Genomic DNA, 25997 nt, shown 5'->3' with positions numbered 1-25997 from the left:
ATTTTTAAATTGGGGTGATTTTAGTGTAACAAACATGTGTATGTGTAGTTCACAAGCACTCGCTAACTGCGTATGCTGGTGACCCCGACGTGATCTGAGAGCATCGAAGGAAGATCGGATACGTGGTCCGGCGGTAACTCAACTGCGTCCGCGTATAACAGTAGAAATATTAAAGATTCAGTGAGAAGTCCTACGTTCGTTTCTTCCTAATAGGCCTTGAAAACCTTAGCAAAGGTCAACATTTAGCAGTTCTCAACCCCGAATCAGCGACTTTGGTCATTCAGGTGGCAAAACAATTGACCAGTTGGAATGTTGGAAAATGTATATTTGGGGGGTGATTGGTGTAAAAGCTTTCAAAAGGGTGAACGTACAGCTCACTTGCCGGTAAAATGCTTTTAAGGTTTTACATCTACTTTCAATTACCCTGTACAAAATAATCGCTCTGTAATATGTCATCAATTTTTTTTCTGATCAAATGCGACAGGTCAATAATTTCTCGCAGCTCAGTCTGCAGGGAGATTGTAATCAATAATTAATTTCAATATGCAGTAATGCGAATTTTGTAAACTGTTACGTGAGTGCGTATTATTTCAGAAACCTTTGATTTTTTGTTACGGTGAAACATTAATTGACATTAATTAACATTATTGTGGCTACATCCTTCCGGATTTTTCTCTCCGGTATAAATTAAGATAGGCTTTAATAAAAATAAAAAGGTCGTAAAAATAAAATGGCAATGGAGTTTCCTAGAAGTACAGTACAAGAGGCGGAGTGTAAGTGTAATTGTGGAATAGGTTTATTTGTCTTTGTCAAACAACATTAATGACTTATGTATTTATACATCTCGAGGTGATGATCGAAGAACTGAATTTGGTCCGTTGCATATTTTTTATTTTACAAACGAGACAGTATTTACCAGTAAGTAAAAAAATGGGCAGCGCCACGTAAAGATTCACTCAGAGAATTGATTTCAGTACCTTCGGCTTCTGCAATCATAATACCACGAAGGCACTACTGTCCGGCGACAGAGCAAAGCTAACCAATTACCACCTGGATTACCCTCAGAGCAAGAGGCAGTAGCATGCGGGTGTTTGTCAGTGGTGGCAATTTTCACGAGCCGAGAACGACGCCCCCGTTCTCCCAACCCTTAAACTACAAGAACATGACGACACCGTGTTGTATAGTAGAACTATATTTTCATTATATATAAATAAAAAATGGAAACAATAAATTACAGAGAAATTAATTTAAATAAAAAGATGTTTCGGTTCGGTTGCATTTAATCCTGTGAACCGAGCGGGCCGGGCGGACTGTCGCGTCGTGGTCAGCTGCGGGTCTGCGTTGGAGCACTACGCGGCCTCGCCACCTTCCTCATCCTCGGCGCTGGCGGTGAGCATGGTGATGAGCTTCTGGGTGTCGATGAAGCCTTTGTCGTCAATCTCCATCTGGTCGTAGGCCTCGTCCACTTCGTCGGCGGAGAACTTGTCGCCCCAGGTCATGAGTGCGTGCCTCAGCCTCTCGGAGTCGATCTTGCCCTCGTTGTCGAAGGTCTTGAAAGCGCTGATGACGACATCATCTTCGTCGGAGCCGCCTGACATGCGGTTGGCGAAGAGGGTGAGGAGCTGGGTGAAGTTGATTGGCCCGGACGCCTCGCCGACCATGTCGTCGAGCTCCTTCTCGCTCGCCAGCCTGCCCAGGGAGTCGAAGGTGGCGCGGAGGTCGTTCTTACCGATGATACCGTCCTTGTCGTGATCCATTAGCTGGAAAGCCTGCGGAAGGAATTAAGTAGTTGTAGCACAAGTTTCCGATAAACAAACCGTGCGCGCGAAGTGGGGCAAGCCGACACGTTGGCTTCTGTGACAACAACGATTCGTGCGATGTTTAGTAAACATGCTGCTGCAAGCGGCACGCTTGACGCAGGCGACGAGATTCATTGTTCTCTCGTCAAAGTAAAGGACTCGGACTAAGTTGCTGTAAACATTTTTCTCGGCGCCAACAATTGTCTAGTCATAATTAGAATAGAAAACAATCGTCTGCGCATGCGCCACCGCAAAGAGTAAAGCTGTAGCGTGTCGTAGTGTGACATTACCTCTTTGAACTCGGCGACCTGCTTCTGTGAGAACATGGAGAAGACGTTGGAGCCGGTGCGCTTGGCCTTGCGGCTGCCGCGCGAGGATTGGCGCTCGCCGGCGGGCGCGGCTGGCGCTGGAGCCTCCTCTGCGGGCGCTTCCTCCTTCGGCGCCTTCTTCTTCTTTACCTTCTTGTCCTTATCCGCCTGCGGGAGAAGAGGAGTGATTGAAATACATTTCAAAGCATCGGCTGGTCGTTACGCTCTTATTTAACCTAATTTTTTCTCTAAAGACTCCATTTTTATTCCATTCGACAGCACGTGGGCAAGCCGTACACTAGGTCGCCGATGATTTAGTTAAGGTTGCTGTAAGTCGCCGGATTCGGACAGTCCGAGACGTGGAGCGAGTGGCGTCTGTCGGCTGATATAATGGTGACGGACATGTTCATGGAACACACCAGCAGTTTCATTTTATGTTTGATTATAAGTTATTTAATAACCGTTGCGAGATACTTTAATTATAATTAGACGAGTATCGTTTAGCGCGTAATGGGCCGACGGGCGGGGCGGCGGCTCGCGTCTCGTTCGCGGGCGCCGGTATATTTAGCGCGAGCGCCGCCCGTTACGTAAGGCGCCTCGGAAATAGAGTTGCACGTTCCCGATCTTATGCTCTCTGCTGCTAGCTCTAAGCTATTTTAGGTACTAATTGAAATGAAACACCGCGTTTGAAGTAAGCAGCACGACCGATTAATTCCAAAGCGGAATGATTGTGTTTATCAAAGTTATGCCTGTTCATACACCTGCAACGAGAATATCACGAGCAGTCCCCGCCGCCGCGAGCTCGGGGGTTCTGGTCCTGTTGCACTTCATCCGTTTCGTTAACGAGACGACTGTCGGGGCTCGGCCGGGACCCGCGGGCCAACGAGCGGCCGACAACGTATGAAGGTTCAAATAGCAGCTGCATTATCATTAACGAATTTTGAATTGACTGTTTCCTTATAATTATCTTCATATTAACTACCCGCGATGTACGTCGAACTGTTCCCGGATGTTGAATGTCCGATGGATGCTGCGATGGTTTTTGCGAGGTGTGTGTGTTTGTTGCGTTTGGCTTTGATTCGTATGTAGTATTGAGAGATGGAGTTTAAATAATTAGCCTTGTCATCATTTGTTCCGTGTTCAAATTCGTCGGCTGCGAGATTTGGTGATGTGTACCCGTTACGTCGCGACTCCAGCTCCGCGGGGAAAGCAGCCGGTTGTTAAGTTTCCAACAAAAGGTGTAAATGTTTGCCGCGTCCTGGCCGGTTAGAACATTTCAAGTATAATTGCTCGCCGCGGCCTTGCACGGGCCAGGGGCCCCGCCACTGTCCCGCACGGATATCATCACCGCAGCTCTGCCCGGGCAGAGTATCCTTGTTAGCACTGCATGAGCTGGGGTCGAGGCTGCATCCTGCACGGGCGGGGTTCACTGCGCGGTCCGCACTTAGATAACTTGATCAGATCACAAGGCACGTCACTCGGTCCGAACAGTCGCACTCGAGTCGGTTGCGTTCTCACTTACCATTGTGTTGTTTGTTGGATCGACGAAAGAGAGACTGTACCGCTCGGCAGTCTCACCCTGACTCCGAGATGTGGCCGCGCCGCCGACGTCCTGACTTCTCCTGCCCCCCCTCCGCCGGCCGACCGCGCGGCAGATATTCCTTCCATTCCATATATAGTGCGGCCAATGCGACCGTCCCGGGGCGAGGCGGCACCAGAGGCGCGCGCGCCGCTGCGCAACGTAGCCGCGCCGACCACCGCCGCTCTAGATAAAAATAAGCTGCTCACCTGCCGACGGACCGCTGTGGTCGGCAGGTCCCGCGGGAATTGCTTCCGTGTAAATATAGATGGTTAGCGCCCAATGCTTATCCACTTTTTGAATACAAGTTCTTTCGCCAACAGCGGGGCATTGAAAATTTCCTTTGATACGTGATATCAAGCGATACGTATGATTTTTCGTTGACTAATTCTATAGCGAAGTTGAAAACATTTTTATTAATCGAATTATAACATTTTAGGCGGTGTTAACATCTCAAGCTCGAAAATAATTATTTTCTCATAGCGTAATTCATTTCATGAACATTTTGTTTGCGCGTACAAGATGTACGGAAGGCGAGAAAATAAATTTCCTCGCTAAGGTTTTTGAATAAAATCGCATTTGTTGATACACTGTGACTGAACAGAGGAGACGATATAAAACATACTAAATAAGTGTTTTCTCTTTCTCTAACAATATGTAATTTATTATTGTAAGTAGTTTTTAAGATATAGCACATTTCGTTTAATATAATTTTATAAATCTTAGGCCGTTTAAATAAAGAAGTAGTTTTGTTAAAAAATATCGATGGAATATAATTTATGCATCGTACTGCACGCTGTGGGCTGAATGGGGAAGAAATATTCCAAATACCGTCGAATTTGTTGAATAAAATCAGGCGCCAGCAACTGTTCAACCTGCATAACCTGCTCATAGCAAATTGCGAGCAATTCATCAAGGGCCGCGGAAGAGCGCGCTTCGCTCTTATCATGTCTGTATTTAATGTGGACAAATGACAGTAGAAGGCGCGACTTGAGTCCGTGCCGTTTGCTGGGACTTTATCTTTGATAGAGTTTCCGGCGACAATACTGGCATAAAGGCATTGACTTTTTATCAACAACCGTTTGTTGCGACGTAAGCGATATAGTTACTTATAATATCAACAGCCATAGAAAACCATTCAGCGTTGGCTATAAAAGCGATGCTTTCAGTGACGACATTGGCATGAAATTTAAATAGAGCATTCACGCGGGAAGTATTTAGTGAAATAAATAAATTCTCAATCGCGGTTCACAAGTCGATAAAAATAGCGGCGCCCGCGCAAACTCCGCGCATGCGCGCCGCATTGCATTATAGACTGATCTGGAGCAACTGGTCGAGAGATTAGAGAATGCAAACCCGACGCTTGCGCAGGTCGTAAGCAATTTCAATGAATGAGGCATTTTATAATGCCTAACTTTTAAAAATTCCCGTATATAAAAATCGATATCATACATTATGTTGGCGAGCGTGTGGACGGTATAAACGGATTAAATAAATGCAAATGATGCTGGTAATATAATCATAATTTTACAAAACAGCTAGGTAACAGTAAATTGAAGCGTAACAATAGACTGAACGAAACGAAAGCACTTGTAGGACGTGCAGCGACACAAACAGTGAAATATAAAAATTAGAAAAATATAAAAATATAAGAAAGCGGCCCAGTCAGTCGCCAGCACATTATGTTAGATGTTATAAATAAATTACAGCACTGTACAGAGAACAGTACACGGCGGACATTTACCCCTTTAAGAATATTACGCCCGTAACTAATCATCTTGTTTATAATTTTCACCAATGTACACAAATCGATATTTTTAGAACCGTATGAGAGATTTAAAATGTAATAGAAATATTCCTGTCGATGAGTAGCGGTTGGATTTTACGAAATTCTACCCGAAATGGGGTCGACATGCGTCCGGTAAGTTCTCGAACAGAGGACGGGAAGAGGTGACAGCTTGTAACATGAAAATACGAAAGAAGCGTATTGTGTAGGAAAACTTTTTGTCCTTATATTGTTATCATCAATCGGAATACCACAATTTTTTATACAACATGGACACGCCTCGCGATACCAAAGTTTATAAATAGGACGGTGGAACAAAAGTTACTAAGGTCGTCGTATTGAAAAACCTTTCTAAGCAAAGCGACCCCAGCGATGTTTACGTTGAAGCCAGAGTCTATCGCGCCATTTTGCCAAATTACTCGTGAGATATATTGACAAGCGAATCTCCTATGTTCTTGCGTGTTTGTTAAACATTACTTAACAATAAAAAAATGTAATGGTTTTGAAATTCAATGTCTTATTTTAATTTAAAAAAAAACTCGTAAATGATAGTTGTTATCATTTGTATGTAAATAAAGATCAGCATCGTCGAGCAGGTGAATGCGTTCCGAGCAACGCTACGACCTCGCTCAGCAAGTTTCCTCTTCATTCGGAACCTCAAAATAACTTAGATACAGCTGAGGTTGATACTACACAATACGTCACTGTCGCCTTCTTGGCATTTGATTGTTCCGTAGGTTTAAACGGAGCGCAGAAGTAGTTAAGCCAAGACCATCTATATGTAACTGGCAAATTAATCGCATAAGAAATTTAAAAGAGAAATATGTTCTTAGAACAGAGTAATGGGTTTTAAACGATAATACAGGCTGGGAACTCCTGTTTCTAGTCTACGAACTTCCCCGAGGATCGCCTCGATGACCGGTTCTGCGCTGCCCGCCGCCCGCCGCCCGCCGCCCGCATCCAGCGACTCCGGCGGCCTGTCAGCGTCCGGTCTACCGGCTCGCAGTCACCCCTCGTGTACTTTCCGGCCCCAGCGGCCATCGGCTGCGCGAGCGACGTGCCGCGCCCGCAGACAGTTGTGATGAGCTATGAGCTGCGGCGATGACCTTTTTGGTTCCTCGGCGGAACTCCTCACTTCTGATTCGATCTGGCGGCGACACTCCGCGCATGGCCAGCGCTCTTCTTTGTTCCCTGGGAGACCTCGAGACTCCTTTTGAGGTCCGTCGTAAGTGGCCACGTTTCGGATTCGTATGTCATCACCGGCAAAACACATTGGCCGAACTTTCGTCTTTAAACATTGTGCTCAAACTTCAAACGCTGCCCATCACAATTGGATTCGGCTGCCTGGACACAAATTACTTTATTTACTCTGAGACCGTTTGCGACAAGTACGCATATTTAACTTGTTACAGTTCACTCGCGGATCAGAAAATGAAAAGTATAACGTTTATGTCTTTACATTTATCTCTTTAATTTCTTTGTGGCGTGCAATAAATGTTTGTCTAATGTTCTTTAATTGCATAACACGCATGGAAACACGTGCGGTTGAAAAAGAAGACCTGTGTGCTGTGCACAACTCGGATATCTAGTTAGTTAAGACTTTCATCGTTGCACATCCCGAGCACGATCATAAGCTGTCGCAATAAATAAAAAAAAAACTGATTTTGTTCTGTTCCCATTCAGCGGGGACAGTGTCGCGCGGCCAGTAAGAACCCAACCGTAACGCGATTGTCGTCGTGGGTTTAATTTTGCACAGGATTTGTTCTTACTGTTACATGATTTAGATCTACGTTTGCCGCTGCGTTACTGTGTTGTCATATGTTTCACCAAAAACTATTTGATATTATATAATATCAGTATAATACATAACGTATATCGATCGGTTGTAATGTTTGAATTATTAAGCGTTGGGAGCATCTTTCAGTATTTGCCACGGACTGGAACATAATGATGCGAAAGTAGAAGTCGATTTGAGAAATAGTATGCAATACTTAAACTATACACCTTATTGAGTAATGCCATAGTTTATCTATGAAAATCAATACAAAAAATTACTTGTAAAATTTTGTGTTAATCGCAAGGTGCCAAAATACATCGTCTATAAAGAAAATATCTTGCTAACACGTTATTAAATACTTTATTTTTTAATGTAATTTTTTATTTATATTTACTATTTAAATGAAAAAATAAATAAATTAAAATTAAAATCTGCGCATTGATTGTCTGTCAGAGCGAAGTACTTTCATCGAGAGCTGCGTTTTTTTTCTGAATTCGGCTCCCGTTGGCTATTTTGTTATTGAAAATGATATCGGTATCGCCGCCGCGCCGCCCGCGCCGCCGCTGCCGCTATTCCCGTCGGCTTGACTCAGCGCACACCGAAATACTCCATTGTAATCCACACCGCGCCGCGACGCGACGACTCCAGCGATTAATGCATACCGAGGAAGGTCTATTGCAAGGCCTTCCAAATTCAAATTCAAAATATCTTTATGAAATATGCCTTTAAACAGGCTTTTGAATCGTCAATTATTTTAATATTATAAGCAGTAAGCTACCACCGGCTCGGAACGCTGATCCTCTGAGAAGAGCCGGCTCCAAAACAAAAAGTTGCTCTTTTAAAATAACATTTAACAATGTTTGTTGCGTACATTATAATATCATCCGTGCAAATAAGTCAACAAACCAACATCCACGCATTTTGATCAACTAAAAACTTTCGAGTGCTATAATAAGATTTATTTATTAATACATTTTTAATTTTGTTTGTAAGACTAAGATGAAGGTCTGAGATATGTTGTGGAACTTAATCGTATGTGCGTACATTTAAACCCTTGACGGATTTAACTTTGTCACGACGAAATTTAGCCGTTACGAGTTTATGTATTTTTTATATCTATATCGTCGTTCACTATTTTTGAAAGTGATGAAATTTAAATTTTAGCGCACAAACAAACGTTATAAAATAAGTCTTGGGATCTACAGTGATTGTCGATTTCTTACTGTCTTTAAATATTTCTATAACACGGTACCTCACACCAACTTAATTAAATTAAAACAAATTAATGTAAAAGCTGATTACGTCGTTTATATCGACAAGGAGAAATTTTTACCAGCTGGAAACGAAATCGAGGCATCCGATGCCTCGATTTCGTTTCCAGCTGGTAAATCTGGATTCTCAAAATAGGGTTTCTGGCGTCTTCTGTTTAACGCAGTGAACTTCAGATAAAGCTGCCGGTCTCTGGCTTCAAGGGCTATCAAAACGAAAGTGGATAAATCTGCAGGAACAGACAGGTGGTCATGTTACTGGGGGACCGCTGGTTTTGGAGATTTTTTAAAATTAATTCATATAGAGAGTTTAATTATAGCAGCTGGTGTCTCTTGCTTATTGCAGTTGTTATCTTTGTGTTATGGTGTTACACAGGAATAAGCATAATGTTTCTAGTCTTTACATTTCTTGTGTTAAGTCAGGAGTATCCTATGTGTGGGTTGGTATTTGTACCATAATTCTACGACTGAAGTATACATTCGGCCAGAGGAATAATTGTCCTCGCACAAAGTGACTCTGTGTTTGGCACTAATCGGTGTAACATAACTCCTGAAGATGCCCCGTGGAGGGGTGAAACACGTGTTGAGTTATTTAACGGTGGCAGTTGTGTAATTCGCACTGTTTGCCGCATACGCATTTATCAGCGGTAAATATTGGTCCTTTTCTTACTTAGGATGAACTTCCGCAAGGTAACGCTTGATTCCATTAAACAATGTGACTCGTTTAGGTGCACGGGGCAGCGGTTGTTTTCGAATATGTGAGTGCCTTCAAGAGATTACAAAGGGTCGGGCACTGCTTCCTGTATGACTGTGACTTGCGATCGCAGGTCGATCCCGGGAGACAGCCACTAAGTCAGTCAACTACACTCTGTTCATTAATAATATACGATTGCCACTGTCCACAATCAAGTTTCTTGCAGGCAACAGCGTCCTCTGCGTACTATAATACGACCTACTGCGATCGCCGACCCGCCTGCCAAGCGCGGTGATTATGGTATATCTTCCCATAAATATCTTTAGAGGAGGCGATAAAACTAGTATTATAATAGAACTGGTCAATTTCTTTATCATGTAAGGTTTACACTGTATTTGTTAATGGCACGATTGGAGGTCGGAGCTATGCACTGGATTACGAAGTTGTATACTTCAACGAACTCTATCGTTGCTCTCTGCGTGTGACGGGTTTTTCTCCCAGAGCAGCAGGCGGCGAGCAGCGTCCATTCACTAAGTTTGATCGAAAACTTTCCTCGATTAAGAACATCACCCCGATGTCCGCTACCTTTTCTTCACCATCTAAAACTTAAACTTTGTAAAAGGTTCTTAAAGCTTTCACATAATTGTAGGCGCTAGGGATCTCGTCCCAGGCGCTACTTTAGTGCATCAAAGTTCTCTTATATTACCTCGTATATATCGTTTTGCATGAATATTGCAACTTCGTTCTCCTTTTATTTAAAAAAAAAACAAATTTCTAATATTAATAACCTTTACTATTTCAATTATTATTTACTTATATGCTCACCTACATCAAAGTGACTATCTAATGTTAATGTTTTCTAATAAAAGATTATTCAGAAATAATTTCTAGGCATATAAATGATTCTGCGACATTGAACCTTATATGACCTGCTTAAAAACGTCTAGAAGCACAGTGCAGAGCGCAGCTGTTTGTGCCGAACTAAGAGTCTACTGACCGATATATGTTCCTCGTCTCGGCGCCTCTTGCCATAAGCCTTCAGTTTTTATGTACATATTTTACTCATGGGCCAATATCTAGATCAATATAAGAAATATTACCTTTTAGATATTATACCTATTAGATATATAAGCTTTACGGTGCCGTGCCCCACTTCAGCCTTTCTTAAATTCTTACGCTCCCCTACTTAACATAATTTTTATGAGAAAGAGTAAAACTCTTGTAGATTCCATTTTCGAATTAAGTCTCTTTACAATTTATAATTGGCTTCCTGTGGGGTGCGGGCCTAACATTTGAGAAACCCTCGTGTAAATCATCAACGAGAAAAGTCGGAATGTGGAAGGCAAAAATGATATTCTTCTTGATTAAGTTCAATCTATTGTCCCGGATGAAGTTAATGCCGTTAGTCCTGGTGGCTCTTGCAGCTTCAACGGAACCGTGTTCAAGTAACCAGTCCGTAAGTTATTCAAAATTGAAACCAGCTGTCGTAGTTCAGTTTGCGCGATTCGACCGCACGAAGCTAGCAGTCCTCCGCGAGCCTATGCGTAGTGTAGTGCATGCAGTGCGCGGCTTTGGAGGGCAGCGAGGAGTACTCGGCAGCTTAGGGTTGGATACTGATCGTACCTCGCATCGCCCTCACTGTTCGCGGAGGCGGGGGATGGCGGTAGTTTACGCATCGGTTTGTGAGTTGTGTGGTGCTTGGATTTGTTGCATCAATGATTTCAGAAATAAGAACAATGTAATGAAAGCATAACAAAAAAAAAGAGTTTTCGAAATTTGAATTACTGCATATTAAAATTATTTATTGTTTACTATACGTGCAGACTTTGTACGGCCGGCTATTGGCCGTACAAAGTCTGCACGTATATTTCAATACTTAGAAATTAATTATTATAACATGTTTCAGAATGTCACTTTACACAGGGTGTAATAAAAAATATAAGATAAAATTCGGTTACTCGACATTGGAACTTTGAACAGAAGTTTAATTGATCATCAACCCATTATTCATTTTTTTAATCTGTTTTATTTTTGGCTCTACTTTGCTTCGCAAGGTGTTATAGTTTAGGAGAAAAAGCAGGAAGAAACTCCACAACTACATCTTTTAATAAAGTTTAACACAAATTTATACACATAAACTTCATCAGATATAGCCTAAATGAAATCAAAATAATCGCGCGACATCACTGCCTGTCTGTCTGTTGAATAACAAGCTTTTTCCGACAATTTGTTTTTAATTTGCGTTTTGAATTCTTTTACTGGTTGTCCAAGAATGTTCTAAGGAATTATATTAAAATATCTAATTCCGTTTATTACAAATGAATTAGACTTTTTGCAGTCGAAACTTTGGTACAGACAGTCTTTCTCGGTACCTTGTAAATACACTATAGACGTCCCATATTTTTTTAAATTTAATATAATTATTGTAAATGTATGAAATATTATCACAAATATATTGAGGGGCCACTGCAAGAACACTGGCCTCTTAAAACTGATTTCTCAAGGAGATCCGCGGCCGTAAGTTGTAAATAGCTCGGATAGCTCTCCTTTGCAAAACAAACATATTTTCAATAACATAGAACATAATGCAGTGGAAATAACTAAAATACCCTGTCCTACAAAAGCTTAAAAGCCTTTTTTGTTGACATAGGAGTTGTAATCAGGCTGCAGTGTGCGTATTTGCCTTTTACAGAGTTGTTTATCGTAGACGTAGATCATTGTCTATCAGTTCTTGTTTAATGTAGTCAGCAACGACACTCTTTCTCTCACCACGCAGTCCGGCTTGATTTGTTAAGCTTTTTAGGAGCCGGTTTTTTTCGCTTATTTGGCAAATTAATTGAGGAAAAATAAGCTTCTTTAAATATCTTGGAATAATTTTATAAACAGAAGGCGGAGTGGGCAGGCGGGCCTGGCAGGAGCATCAGATTTGCTGGATTCACCATCTCCCGAATGGAGGAGAGTCATGGAAATTCTGATGTATGCAAGATGGAAGTCACAGGCAAAGGGAGTGTGTGAATACTCTGAATGCAAAACGGTAGAAAGTGATTCTATAGTCATTCGATTGACATTTCAACTTTTACAGCTTCGTCGGATGTAAATTTCGTTGCGAATAGATCTTCGGAGGAGGCTTATACCTTGCATCGGGCGTCTATCGGATGACGTAATAATGATATAGGCGAGCTGAAGTTCTCCTAAATAACCTTTGATGACTCCGTTCGTTGAGCAGTGAATTGTAGAATGCGCAGTGATGTACGAATCTCTTACACGTAAGCGATGCGATGGCTGCGACTGCGCAGAGTTTATCACTATCCTTACAAGCAGACGACCGTGTCTTCCCACGTGGAAGCCGGAAGGAAAGCCACGGCCGCCGGACATGACTGGATAGAGAATAACTTACCGAGCGCTCGCTGCTTATTACCGAACAGTCCTTACGCACGCCGCTGCGACGTGACTGTTGTTGTCCCTCTCTTTTCACGATTGTCTCGCTCGTTAAGTTGTAACTTGGAGCGCCTTTCACTCGGTCGTGAGTCGTGTGCGGCCGCGAGCAACTCGCACACTCTGCGAGCTCGGAACTCTCGCTATGAACTGTTGTTGACAATCATGTGACGTGAGTGAGTGAAAATGTGCGCAAGAACCTGTGATCTGTTACCAAAGCTCCTAACAATAATCGTTCTAGTGTGTGTAGTCGAAGGTGAGGTGTTCATCGGCGGAGGTCATAAATTTCGACTTGACCTCACCGCTGTGGATTTCTTTTTTTAAGTCGCAGTAAAACAACAATGAATTTGAAAAAAATATGTTACAAATCCGGTTGTAATTAAAACTGGAGAAGGGTGGGGTCATTCAATTTTGCTTAAGACAAAATATTGCCTTTAAAATGTTTAACTTTGTCGTTATTTTCCGATTGAATACATAGCAAATGCTTGTATAGAACTGCCTGCTATGGTATGTTCCATCCACCACAAATGAATTATTATAATATAGTATGTTGCTGAAGCATTCAGGAAATGGAAAACAATGTATGTCTAATACTCCAGTAATTTTATTTATTTATTTAAAAAAAGCATACAAGAAGCGTTATAGTAATTTAAGTAGTAAGCATGTACTAATTCTGAAGCGGCTGCATATTGAAGGTACTGTTATACATTTGCATTGATATTAAGTTAAAAGAGAAAAAGTTCGTGATAAACAAAAACTCGCTTTGAGACCAAACATAGCTATAAGTTACCTGTGTTTAGCTGCAGAAGTGGGCGCTGCAGCGGTGCTTCCAATCTGCCACGGTCATATGGGTAGTAGACTGGGAAAGCAACACTGGGGAAGTGCTGAGCTGAAGCCAAAGTACTATCCACCGTAAAGTGATCACTCGAAAAATATATATTCACACTCTCCGTTGCACTGCGACAGTAAAGAAAACGCAAACGCAGATTGGAAGAACACCACTACTTGAACACTTGCAGTGCGTTATTGTTGCAAAAGGTGTGTTTGCAGATGTAAGTTTGATTCCCAACGGGCGCGCACATTTTATGTGAATTAGAGTTTATTATTGCTGCTCACAAACTGAAAAAGAAATATCGGTAGCAAACTGACTTACTACAGGATTAAATATATGATAGATGGGTGGGATTCTCTAACCTGCACTTGGCTTAAGACGAGGTCTGTCTCTTCATTTTAAAGAATGTAACGCAAAGCACGTATCTAAAATTCCTTTGATGATTATATACGATAGCTTAGAATGATCGAAGAAGGTGTATTCACGTGTGTACAAAGAGTATTTACTGTTTACATGACCATAACACAGTAGCGTTCGAATTCAAATGGGCGTTTGAATTTGAATTCGACCGCACAAGAATTATTCAAAGACTTGTCCTCTCGGAGGGAATTTTGCGCACTTTTTATCTTATTTTACTGCTTTAAAGCACGAGCTCATCTCTAAGATTCTTTGCAGCTTCAACTTTGGTTGTGACTATAATGTCCCTATCGTCGTCGAAATTCCTGGCTTTATGAGTCCTCTTACAGCGTCCGAGTACCTCGTCTATCCAAGTCAACTGAGGTGGGCTTCAGCCGACTAAAATTTTGCTGATTATTATTAACCCCTTGCATTACCACCACTACGACTGAGTCTACGAAGCGGGTGTGCCTATTGAGGTCTGAACCTGAGTGTAATTCCCGCTGGTTACAAAATTATGATCTAGTTATTTTGGCTACTATATTCTGGTTTTACTTTCATGATTTTTGTGTAACACTATTAAGATTTTATTATTTGTGTGGTGCTTCAATGTCATTAATATTGTGCACATTTTTTAATAAGTTGTGCGTCAAAACATGACTATTTGTTATTCTACACCTACGTAAGTTGATGATCTGCTGGGAAATCCCAAAATAAATAAACAAATAAATGAAATACCTGCTTGCAGCAGACGTTCATTTGTTCTAAAACAAGGTAATTATTTTAATGGAATTTTAAAAGCATCTTTTTGTTTTAGTACTTTCAAAACTAGGTATTGTTTGGAAAATTGTTGACGAGCGTATATATTTACCGTCACGTTAACAAGTTCAATTTTATGTGCAGAGTCCAGCGCCCTGGTGCTGCGCGCATACATCTCGCAGCACGGCCTGCACGGCGAGATCGAGTTCTCCAACAAGAATGACACGCTTATCAGCATCCGCACCAACCTGCAGCCCACGCTGCAGTACCCTGACGGAGTCTGGAGGTGGACAATACACGAATTCCCCGTCGACTACCAAGATCTGTCCGACGACAGATGTACCGATAGTAACTTGGGTCGCGAGCTGATCGATTTGACTGAGGAGCTGGGATATTTAATAATCCCTGGAAAGGACCACGCTGAGTTCGAAAGCAAAAATAGCCTAACGGGCGCGCTGGGTCTGTGGGGAAAGAGTATCGTGCTGCAGACTGCAGAAAGAGACCGCGTCGTGTGTGCGTCCATCCTGTCCACGGAGAAACTGTATGAAAAATACGCTGAAGCGAGATTTTCATCACCCATCGCCGGCGGACTAACGTTCCGCTGGTTATTTGCTAGAGATTTTGATGAGTCCGATGCTTTCCTCATCGCGGACCTGTACCACACGAAGGCCATCCCAGAAAAGGTGGAGTTCACGCAGCATCGCTGGAAGTTGTTCGTGACGGATATTTTCGACTCTGACAAGGGCAACTACGAGGACAACTGCAACGTGCTGCAGGCGGTGTTCGACCCGGAGAACAGCGGTGACGGCATGAGCGTGGGCGACTTGGATGCGCGTTTAGGCGCGGTGCGCGTGGCCGGCGACCCCGCGGTGCGGCGCACGCGCACTCTCTACAAGGACGAGGTGCTGAACCTGCTGCGCAGCGACATGGAGCTGACGCGCCGCAGCCTCTACGTCGTCATCTACGACAGCAGCCACGCGGACAGCTTCCTCGCGTGCGCCAAGCTGCGGCTCATGCACCCAAAGAGCGGCAAGTGAGTACTGCTTTAACTTTAGTCTTGTCATTATCTCTCCAAAGACTAGTCGGGTCAATCATAGCTTCCTAGATACGACTATTAAAATTAAGCAAAACTGGCGTATTCAGTATCGAAAATATGAAAGTATGGCTTCCTCCAAGACTTACAATACATATTCTCTCTCCAAAAGCAGTCTTCTATGTTTGTCCATCATTGTCTATAGCAGTGTTTGTGTAGTTCCTTTGGCCGCAGATAGATAGAAAAATTAGTTATTTACCACGACCAGGATTTGTTTTTGTTTCTTTGTTTTATTTTTAATACACGTATGAAAGTTATCTGTAATCTGTGAGCAAAATCAAAATCCTTTAAGTAGTACGAAGTATAATGAAATTGTTGCGAGGTTAGATTTGACATTTTTAAGATAGCATCTTAAAATGACAAATTTTCGAAATACAACCATCGAGTACCGCTCGCTGAAGTAGTGTTTTATTTTAATGTAGGACTGAATTTTGCCGGCTTACACTGGCAGCCGATCCTCGAGTGAGACCTCACAACCAACTATGGATTGGGAAACAATTGTCTATGCTATGTTCTCATTAGGAAGTAGTGATGGAATATACGTTCATGTTTTATTATATGCCAAGAGACCACTGGCATCGTCCTGCAACTAACTAACGCCACTCGTCCCACAGGGCGCTGATCAACATGGACGGCGTGCGTGGCACGGTGGACTTTGTGCAGCGCTCGCCCTTCGACCCCACGTGGTCCAACTTCCAGCTGGGGGCTGCCGACCAGGAGTACGAGTCCAACCTACGCTTCGTGGGCTCTATGTTGAACTATGAAATCCGCCAGGTGCCAGCGCGCCTGCTCGGTCCCCACCTGGTGCACTCCGTCTGCAACACCACCGGGGACCTGTACAATCCCACTGGCATAAGCATGGATGACCTGCCGCCTCCGGGTAAGATTGTTCATGATTTACATAATACTCGCAGAGCCCATATTGTCCCCTTTGTCCAAAACACAATAAATCACACAAGGTCTAAAGAGCGCACATAAAGTGAAATCCCTCACAAAACAGTCCTTAAGCGAGCGAAGTTCCTCCGAGAGGCAGGATTTGTTTTTAATTCACGAAAGGTATATTAAACAAGTTCTCGTCGCAATTATAACGAGCGTGTTATGCCGGGAGTTTAATGCACCGCCGAACAAATATTTCGAGTACGTGCCAAATAACGTCTGTCGTCACTTGTCTATATTGTTTCTATTATTTTGATAATTGTGAGGCAAATCAGGCAAAAATATCTCTCAACTGCTTCCTGCATTTAACTACTATTTTCCTAATGGTGAATTGTAAATAAATCTATTTATATTCTCGTTTAATACCCTTCGCTGCTTTAAGTCTTAAGTCTGTGACCCACGTGGGTTCTTCTTGTTTTTAGCCGCGTACTGTAGGGTAAAGGTCTTCCTCAAAGATCGCTACGATAGCCGGTTTCGGGCTGCCCTTGGCCTCTCACTCTGAGCCTCATCGGCCGCTTTCGCACAACGAGCCATACAGACGGCTATGCTGGGGATTACTCTGAAATCGAATCAAGAATGTCGAGGTCTGTAGATGAACGATAATACCGTTGCTTCCGTACAAAGCCCAGCGAATACACAAGTTGAAGTAGCAGTCGGCAGGCCACATGATCAAGGGGGCCTATAGGTTATGGGGCGCAAAGAAAGGACCGGCAAGGTCGTTGGCCGCGTTGTGGGTTTGTGATTTTGTAAAGTTCGAAGGAAAATACTGAATGCGAGCCGCTTCCATCCGTTCCTATCGGAAATCTCTGAGGGAGCCCTATGTCCAGTTGTGGACGTCCTGCGGCAGAAAGAGTGAAGGCTATGAAATACATTCATGTTATTATGAGTACGGCCAGTTAAGTAGGGCGGCAGGGGTTCGTATCCAAGATGGGCACGCATAGGCGAGTATGCTATTCCCACAGTTCACCTGTTGCAATTCTCAATTTGGTTGTACTTCAAATGTAACGACAGAGTCTTAGTCCTCGAACTTAGTAACAGTTAAAAGTTTATAGCGCCTCAGCTCTAGCGCTCCGCCATCTCTAACTCAAGCTGTAAATGCCAGCAACTTTAACAAGAATAAATCGCATCAACACGCATCTGCTGGCTTCTCGGTATGGCGCAGTGTGATGTTTATCTCGAGACAATGAAGAGGTGTTTGTGTCGGAGATCGTCGCAGGAAGCTGCCGCGCTGTGCGCCGGTACAATGGATCGTGTGACGTCATCACATGCTCGTGCCGTCGTGTTTGTGTTCAATAGTTGCCTCTAAATTCCTTTTCTACATCTTGGAAGTTCAGTACGCAGTGGTCACGAGAAATTTGTACTAAAACCTAAACACAGTTCTTTTCGGTTATTTCCGAGATTTGTTTTTTAAATAAAGACTCCAGTTGTTGGGACGCCGCTGACATTCTGAATCGTAATATTGCGACAGAGAAGATTTTGAAAGAGTTGGTAGCGTGATGAGCGATACACGATCATTGTATTGTTTTGACGAACGATATTAGTAATGCAACAGTGCCAAACTGACCGGAATGTTTGAGTCGACAGCATCAACAATTTTATTAATAATTTAAAAATATTATCTAAAATAAATTAAAAACTATTTTTTTTTACAAATTCAAATTTAAATTTGTACAATGATAAATTCTTGAGAGGCAATGCGGCTACAGTTCAATACCATACATGACGCATACGTAAACGCATTTAATCGATATTGTAAATGCAAATTTTTGTGAAAAGTAATAGATGTTTAGACATTTGGAATGTTTAGTGAAATTCCAACCCGAGATATCCAGGCCAGTGAGGGCACTTGCACTTAATGTTTAGTTACTTCATAAGTGATCGCAAAAAAATCGACTGAGATTGTTGTGGGCTATTCTCAGATCAAAGCGCCTTTGGAATTGTTGAAATTTTCTTTAGAGAAAACATTGTACAACCACAGGTATGGGTACGATGGACCAGTACCCAGTAGGGCAGCTGCTGGGAAAGTACAAGGGGCGCACTGAGTACCTCAACCACCGCTACCTGCTGCCCGGGCTGGCCAGCGAGCTGAGCGGCGCCTACTGGGATGTCTACCTGCCGCTCTACGGCCGCCACAGCGTCGTGCATCGTCCGCTGGTGCTCCAGAGGTAACGTGCATGAAGGAACAACTCTTAAAGTCTATCAGCTGACAGCAGACTCTGTGCTGTCCAAAGTAATCGGCCGTAGTTCATTTAAATTGAAGTTGACTTGCTTCGTTTCGTTTCGACTTCCTTTTGACTCCAATCGTTAAGCTCGCGTCCGCACACAAACGGCAATGATGACATGTAATCCGGCACAGAATACATAAGGCACTCCTAACGCACGAACGAAGAAAAATAAATTGTTGATTTTCCCAGTAGTTCTGGAGTGTTGCGTTTAGCGGAACATTCGGCGATTTTGGCCATTGCACCACAAACCATGACGAATCGCTTTTCCAGGACACCACCGAAGCAAGAAATCTGCGGCACCATCCTACTGTACGAGGACTCCACGGAGTACCAGGTTCCGATGACGTCAGCTCAAGTGATTTTCCGGTACCCGCTGGTTGGGCGCGTCATATTCCGGCAGCCGCTCGACAAACCTTGGGAAGATACCACGATCATTATTGAGAACATGGTTTGTATTAGCGAGTGAAAATACAACGCCTTCTTTACGTGGCAGATACGTTTCTTCGAAAACCGCGCAAGATTTTTCGCATAAAAAATATATATGCGATGTATGATTAATTTGGGGATATGTTCCATTGTTTTAAAAAACTCATTTTCCCAAAAAACGTGCAAAAGAAGTGATAATTAAGTCTGAATTACACAAATATATAAAAAACAATGAGTTTTTCTAACAAAAAAAAAATTGAAATTAGTGTGACCTGATAATTCAGTCCATAAATACAAAACATATGCTGTCGTCAGTGGGTCCGTCAGGTGTGTCCGGCACAACTGCCGAGCTTGATTCAAACGAAGAACTTCGCTCGTTGGAAGACCGAGCTACCAACACATCTGTACTAGTCTTATTGATGAACCGTGTTATTTCAAAATCGTGTGAAAAGAGAGTAGAGTGTACTACGTCAAAATGAATTAGAGAAATAATTTTAAAATAACGCACTTTAGTATATTTTGATGAGAAGTCACGTACGAATATACTATGTGTGAAGAAACTTGAGAAGATTACAAATAAGCGGTCGAGTTGCTAGTCTTCCTATAAGTTGAAGGATTGGGTTACAGAGCTTCAATTGATACGAGTTTCTATCAAGCTGGACACTTTAGGGTCGACGTAGAAAAGTGGTTAATTTAATTAATTATTAATGGTCAACAAACCGAACGAGAAAATGTTACAATGATTCGGGCATTAAAAATTCAGTCATTCAGTTATTCTTTTGCTGAGATCATCAGAGACAAAAGTATTTTTGTGTAATTACGTATACGTTGGCACAAAGTAAGCTACTTTTTTAGTTTTGACCAGTGTGTGTCTGATGTTTAATGGATTTGAGATTTTGTCGTTTACGATGGGCGTTATAAGATGGTTCAAGGTCACCAAGGGAGCAATGACGAAGGCTAGGAAATGAGGACATCCGCAGAAGGACAAGATCGCTAACGTAGCACGAAGAATTGCTCATTGCCCTTTTGCAGTGAGGGTGTCCGATAGACGCAGGGAAGGTGGTGGGAATTCCCTGGACGCGGGCAGCGCAAGTGGGCTTCCACCGGCTGAGATGACGATGAAATGCAAATTACATAAAACATTGCTCACCTCATGCCCTATCTACTAATGCTTCGACATAATCTTCGCCCTATTCATACTGTTCGAACTGATAATATACTTACAATGAAGGTAACATTGTCCAGTGTGACCTCTAACTATCTTTTTGACACCTCGGTTGTTATCACGATGACAATGTCATCGGATTGTATACGCATGCGCGGCGCGGCAGGTGCACGCGGACGGCTCCAACGTGAACAACACGTTCGAGCACCGGTGGGCGGTGCACGAGCAGCCGCCGGGCGGCGACTACTACAACTGGACGGGCCGCTGCCTCAGCGCCGGCCGCGTGTTCGACCCGGCCCAGCTGGACGTGGACGCGCGCCACCCCGACCGCTACTGCCGCCCCGGGCTCGCTCTCTGCCGGCTGGGCGATCTCACCACCAGGTGAAAATATATAGATTTTAGAGCGAGGAAAAATATCGTCAAATTGACGAGAACTTCAAGCACTTTATATATATTACATAATTTATAATTACGTAAAACTGTTGTGGAAGAACTTCTTATTAGGTAAGATTGCTAATAGAGTGGGCGTGGTCCGCGCAGGCACGGCACGCTGGCGGTGGCGGGCAAGAAGCGCGACGGCGCGCGGCTCACGCGCCGGCTGTTCACGGACTCGTCGCTGCCGCTGGCCGGCAGGCTGTCGGTGCTGCGGCGCTCGCTGCTCATATACGACGACCACGGCCCCGTCGCCAGGGGCGAGCGGATGGCCTGCTCGCTGTTAGTACTACATTACTCTAATATTTACACCGCTATATTTTTTACAGAAAAGAATGATAGCTGCCTGAACATCTGCTTGGAGATAAGTAAATATAAATTGGTGATAAAGCAACGTGTGCAGCACAAAGGCCCGGCGAAGAGGCCCGGGTTGAGGACTAGGAACCGAAGTGTAATTATTTGTCCGGTGCACTTTTGACGCTCGTACGTTGCGAACAGAATCACGGGCCTGCACCGGCGCAAGGCGGTGGTGCGCGACTGGTTCGGCAACGGGCAGCGCGACGCGCCCGCCGGCCGCATCGAGCTGCTGCAGCAGTCGCCCTATGACGTCACCAACGTGCAGGTGCAGCTCTCCGCGCTGCAGCAGGCGCACGACTATAAGCTGCACGAGGTCAGCCTCTCCGTTACAAATGATACACTTTACACCTTATTTCAACTGAAAACAAAAGTGTTTATAGCTTCTGGACTGGTAACTTCTTATAAAACCACTCTATCTTTATGTCACTTTAGACGTGACTTTGTAACATTTTAAAGATTGACTTGATTGTATTCTAGCTTCAGCGCCTTTGGAATCCTAATGACGTATGCCAATATTAATTATTTAGACGTTTTACTATGTAGGAGAAAAACTGATAATATCGAAACTACGATAAGATGTAATTGGAAAGAGGTCACTGCTGCTGAAGCAGAGCATGACGCTCCAGCGGATATGACGGAAAAAAAAAACAAAATACACAATCCAAATTATTTTATTAGCTTCTTTGTGCGTTGCATCAAACAAAGCCGTTTTGCTTAATTTTGTTGCTTGAACTACAGGTTCCAGTTGAGAGGGAGCTGGAGTTCCCGTGCGAGAGAACTACTCTTTACGACGCGTACAACCCGTTCCATGTGAACAAATCCCTCACTCCTCCCCCGATGAAAGGTTACTATATTTTAATATCAGGCTGCGCTGAAAATTAAAAAAATTGTGGAGACTATCTTCCTGTTCATTCTGGACAGATTTATGTTATACAAATAAAAGAAATAGATAAATTGTGGCACGATTAGGTAATTTTTAGTAGCAATGTAACATGTTGCATGTTTGTAGTTGTGCTGCTAGCCGATTTAGGCTTTGTGCAGTTTCATCTAAATTGAACTGGCTGGAACAGGAGGTCGGCGAGCTAAAAGTATCAATGTCAAAGGAAACCTCTGTTTTTTAGAGACATCTCAAGCCAATTCCTGCACGTTACCTATGTTCTTTTGTGCATTATAATCGTAGGTTAATGTTTATGATCTAACCGCTAGCACGTTCCCGTCGGGTGATATTCGTGGTGGAATGCTTACACCAGCGGTCGTGCACTTGACAGCGTCGTGGACATGTTGCAGGCACGGCGGACCAGTACGTGCTGGGCGACCTCGGGGTCAAGTACGGGCTGATGGACGACTTCAAGAGCTTCAACACTTTCTACAACGAGACGCAGATGTCGTTGTTTGGCCCATACAGCATCTTGGGGCGGTCGGTCGTGGTCTACCAAAAAGTGAGTCCCTCAGAGCCGGGTAAATTTTTAGGCAAAATAAAAGAAGGTTGAGGTTGCATAAAGTTAGAAAATCCTACAAATGGAAGTTAAAAATTAATTAATACTTTCAAAATCCAAACTCATCTTTTGAAAATTCGCGGTATATATTTCAGGAACAGAAGATCTTTACAGGCGTTGCGCAGGTGTCGCATTTTGATCCAGCGTTTTATAAAGTGTTAATAATGAATGCATTAACTGTGACCTAGAAGTGTAAAAAAAATGTTTTTTTTTTTATTCTGAAGAAATATTTAGTGTTCTAAAAGAGAGCTATTGATGTCTGTCTCATTGTTTCTAAGTTTAAAATAACCATTAACAGAGCTTTTCTTTAACATATACAATTACTTTGTATTGATTATTTAAAATCACTTTACTTGGAAATACTAAAATAACAGAAACTTATCAGTCATAAATCTATGAAATTCGCACGTGCTGTTAAGTAATAGTGCAACTGGAACCGCTGTACCGCGCCTTACTAAAGCGCGGCGAAGTGGGGAGTGAAGAAAAAACAGCGCGAGCGTCGCGTTAACACTGTAGTACCTACACAGTCTATCAATTATTTGTAACACAGCCCGACTGGGGATTTATTGAGTGACGTGTTTCTGTGCCTGTTATTAAAATTGCTTAATGGCTACAGAACTTAACTATGTGTGTCAACGTTGTTTAATGGATGAACGAATGGTTGCAGGAGCGGAAGCGGCGCTGGGCGTGCTCGAGCGTGGAGCGCGGCTACAGCCCGTCGGAGGCGCGCGAGATCCGCGGCATCGCGTCGTTCCACCACCCCGGCGGCTTCGCGTGGGGCTACGTGCGCATGACGCAGCTCATACACAACGACGGCAGCGCCAGCGACACCGTGCTCGAGGTCAAGCTGCGCTATCCCGGCGCGCGGGACCGCAACCTGGTGGGTACCACTTGGAACTCTCATCGTATATCTTCTTTCCTGTCGATTCTTCACAGGTCTGTGAGCCTAGGGTAACCTATGGCCACGGCCACCTTTTATTCTGGTGACCTCATAAAAGACACTTCTGGAACATCAAGGAACTTAGTGTCACCAGCTGCGTCTTCTTAGACTATATGTTTTATGTAATTTTTATTAAAATTGTCACAAGCGAAGCACATAAGCTCCTTTTCACGCGGTTTTCTTTAAAGTTCTTCGTCTTAATATGTTTCTATATATGCATTGACGTCGCTTCTATTTGAAATTTCCTCGTTCTTCTATTTTTCTTAACGGATTCCACCTAGACTCGTGGGCTACTGATAAGATATATTGTCTGTGAAGTATAGCACCGCTGCTTCCAACAACAAGGATTCCTGAACAATACGTAGAAATATTCTGTGTAAATTATTCTGTGGTATTATTAGTTAAACATTGTTTGTCAACAGACGCATGACCACAAGTGGGAGATCTTCGTGAATCCGGTGGGCGTGGACGCGGCCGTGAAGGTCACCAACACCCGATGCGTGGCGGGCGGCTACCGCTGGAACCCCTACTTCACGCAGCTGGCGGACCCTCTCAATGTAAGTTTGTGTTCGAAGCTTTGGAAAGTTTACATTATTTCTCGAAATGACTTTTGGGTGGGGTAGTTCACACAGTGTGCTTGGAGAAATATTTGTCGGCCCCCAATTGCAATAAAGGTGTTGTGTTCCAGCATGACCTGTACAGCGCGGAGTGCGGCGCAGACAACCCGCTGCGCTGCGACGTGGGCGACCTCACCGCCCGCCTCGGCACGCTCAGTAAGTCGGCGACGCGCTTCTCCCACGCGATCATTCCTCCGAAATCTGCAGAAATAGCGTCTAGCTCTCTTGAACGTACTTGAACTTTGGAGTAATAGAATATGTGAGGAATGATCATGAGGTACTAAGTGATATAACCAGATTGACTGACGATGTACTTAAGTTGAAAGTTAAGTAAACGATGCGGAAAACGGGAGATTGGTTATCTTGGCCGTCTTTGGGGGAGGCCTGTGCCTCGTAGATGATGTCTACCGGCTGACATTCAGACGATGAAAGGCTCGCAGAGCGCGTGTTTTCGCGATTGTATTTCAATTTGTTACAAATTATAATCAAATAAACACTTTTTTTATTTCTTAATGTTTTCGAACCACTGTTTGTGCAAGACGAGCAGTTAATGAGCAGGAGCTCTGTGCGCAGCGATCGGCGGCGAGCGGCAGATGTTCATGGACAGCAACTTCCCGCTGGAGGGCACGGTGTCGGCCATGGGGCGCTCCATCGTGATCTTTGGTCCGGACCGGAGCAGCGAGCGCTTCGCCTGCGCTAACATACAGCCCGACAAGGACATTATCAAATACGTCAACATCATGCGGCCCCCCAGATTTGTGCTGTGCGTACACCACCAGCCTCTAGTTTTGCTACACTATAACATTACTATTACAGTTGTTCGTCAAACACGCAGAGTCTGCACCCGCCCCCGTTATATAGGTGTGCACACGTGCCCCGTGTGCAAGAACAATCAAGCGTTTATCGTAATAAAACTTACAACTCTTAAAAGCTGACACTGAAGTAGATATCGCCAATTTGGAGCCAGTAGCTTTGAGTGCATTCATTCAAAATGCTGTAAAACGAGCGTAATTACACATCAACTTGCAGGGTGCTCACTTGAACGATATAATTTTTTACATCTAATGTTATCAATCTTTCATTTCAACAACAGAGCTCTTTTTTAATTAACAAAAGAATGGCTGCCGCTTCATATTATGACATAATTTTTGCACCACCTGTTAAAATAACGAAGAGTTCATATCAATTTTCAATTTAGTTTGATTGTAAATAATAGACAGAACACCTTAATTATTTCTTAACAATAAAAAAATAGTAACAAACAACTAAGGTGACTTGCTTTCACTAATACAGTTACGTTATAAAATAATGCGGTCAACTTAAACATAATGTGTGTTCTTATACTTTTGTATCCGCTTTTTAATCGCAGAGGGTTTTTATTATTATGTATTTTTGTTAAACAATTAAGTTATTTTTTATCAAAGCAACATTGTAATGTCTGAATAGCAGCAAGCAGGTCCCACACAGCTGCGCAGGTTTATAGCAAATGGCTTTAATTAAAATTCAATATCTTGGCAGTGAAATTTTTACCAGCTGCGGTTTTTTTGCTTTTTATTCTATATTAAATGCTGTACCTTTTAAACTATTTTTACTAATTAGGTGACGCACGCATACTCCTGCGCGTTGTTTTTTGCCACATTTACGCAATTAATTTGGCATAGTATATGTTTATATAAT

The 25997-nt window shown here is 43.2% G+C and overlaps 2 protein-coding genes across 3 annotated transcripts in view; one reads left to right on the top strand and one right to left on the bottom strand.

The window, feature by feature from the left end:
• Positions 1-1174: 1174 nt before the first annotated feature.
• On the bottom strand, positions 1175-3738 carry Mlc2 (myosin light chain 2). Its single transcript, XM_068769406.1, has 3 exons — positions 3630-3738; positions 2090-2275; positions 1175-1769 (listed from the first exon to the last, which is right to left on the bottom strand). Exons 1-3 carry the CDS (start codon positions 3630-3632, stop codon positions 1350-1352), a joined length of 609 nt encoding a protein of 202 aa, XP_068625507.1. The 5' UTR covers positions 3633-3738; the 3' UTR covers positions 1175-1349.
• Positions 3739-12742: 9004 nt separating this feature from the next.
• Rsod (Related to Sod) overlaps positions 12743-25997 on the top strand; it is a 30516-nt gene continuing 17261 nt past the window's right edge. For both annotated transcript variants that reach the window (XM_068769320.1, XM_068769319.1), the window contains exons 1-14: positions 12743-12902; positions 14778-15666; positions 16341-16606; positions 18641-18827; positions 19158-19335; positions 20645-20859; positions 21019-21192; positions 21409-21580; positions 22006-22111; positions 22555-22706; positions 23431-23643; positions 24126-24260; positions 24392-24476; positions 24894-25083. In XM_068769320.1, coding sequence (XP_068625421.1) covers positions 12833-12902; positions 14778-15666; positions 16341-16606; positions 18641-18827; positions 19158-19335; positions 20645-20859; positions 21019-21192; positions 21409-21580; positions 22006-22111; positions 22555-22706; positions 23431-23643; positions 24126-24260; positions 24392-24476; positions 24894-25083 — 3032 coding nt within the window. In that variant the 5' untranslated portion in view covers positions 12743-12832. The remainder of the gene's footprint in view (positions 12903-14777; positions 15667-16340; positions 16607-18640; positions 18828-19157; positions 19336-20644; positions 20860-21018; positions 21193-21408; positions 21581-22005; positions 22112-22554; positions 22707-23430; positions 23644-24125; positions 24261-24391; positions 24477-24893; positions 25084-25997) is intronic.

Source organism: Battus philenor, unplaced genomic scaffold (assembly GCF_028537555.1).
Source record: "Battus philenor isolate CCGP_79_NKW_IND1 unplaced genomic scaffold, ilBatPhil1.0.hap1 SCAF_28, whole genome shotgun sequence".
NCBI lineage: Eukaryota > Metazoa > Arthropoda > Insecta > Lepidoptera > Papilionidae > Battus > Battus philenor.
Note: the sequence above shows the minus strand (reverse complement) of the source record. Positions and strands in the feature narration are given on the sequence as shown.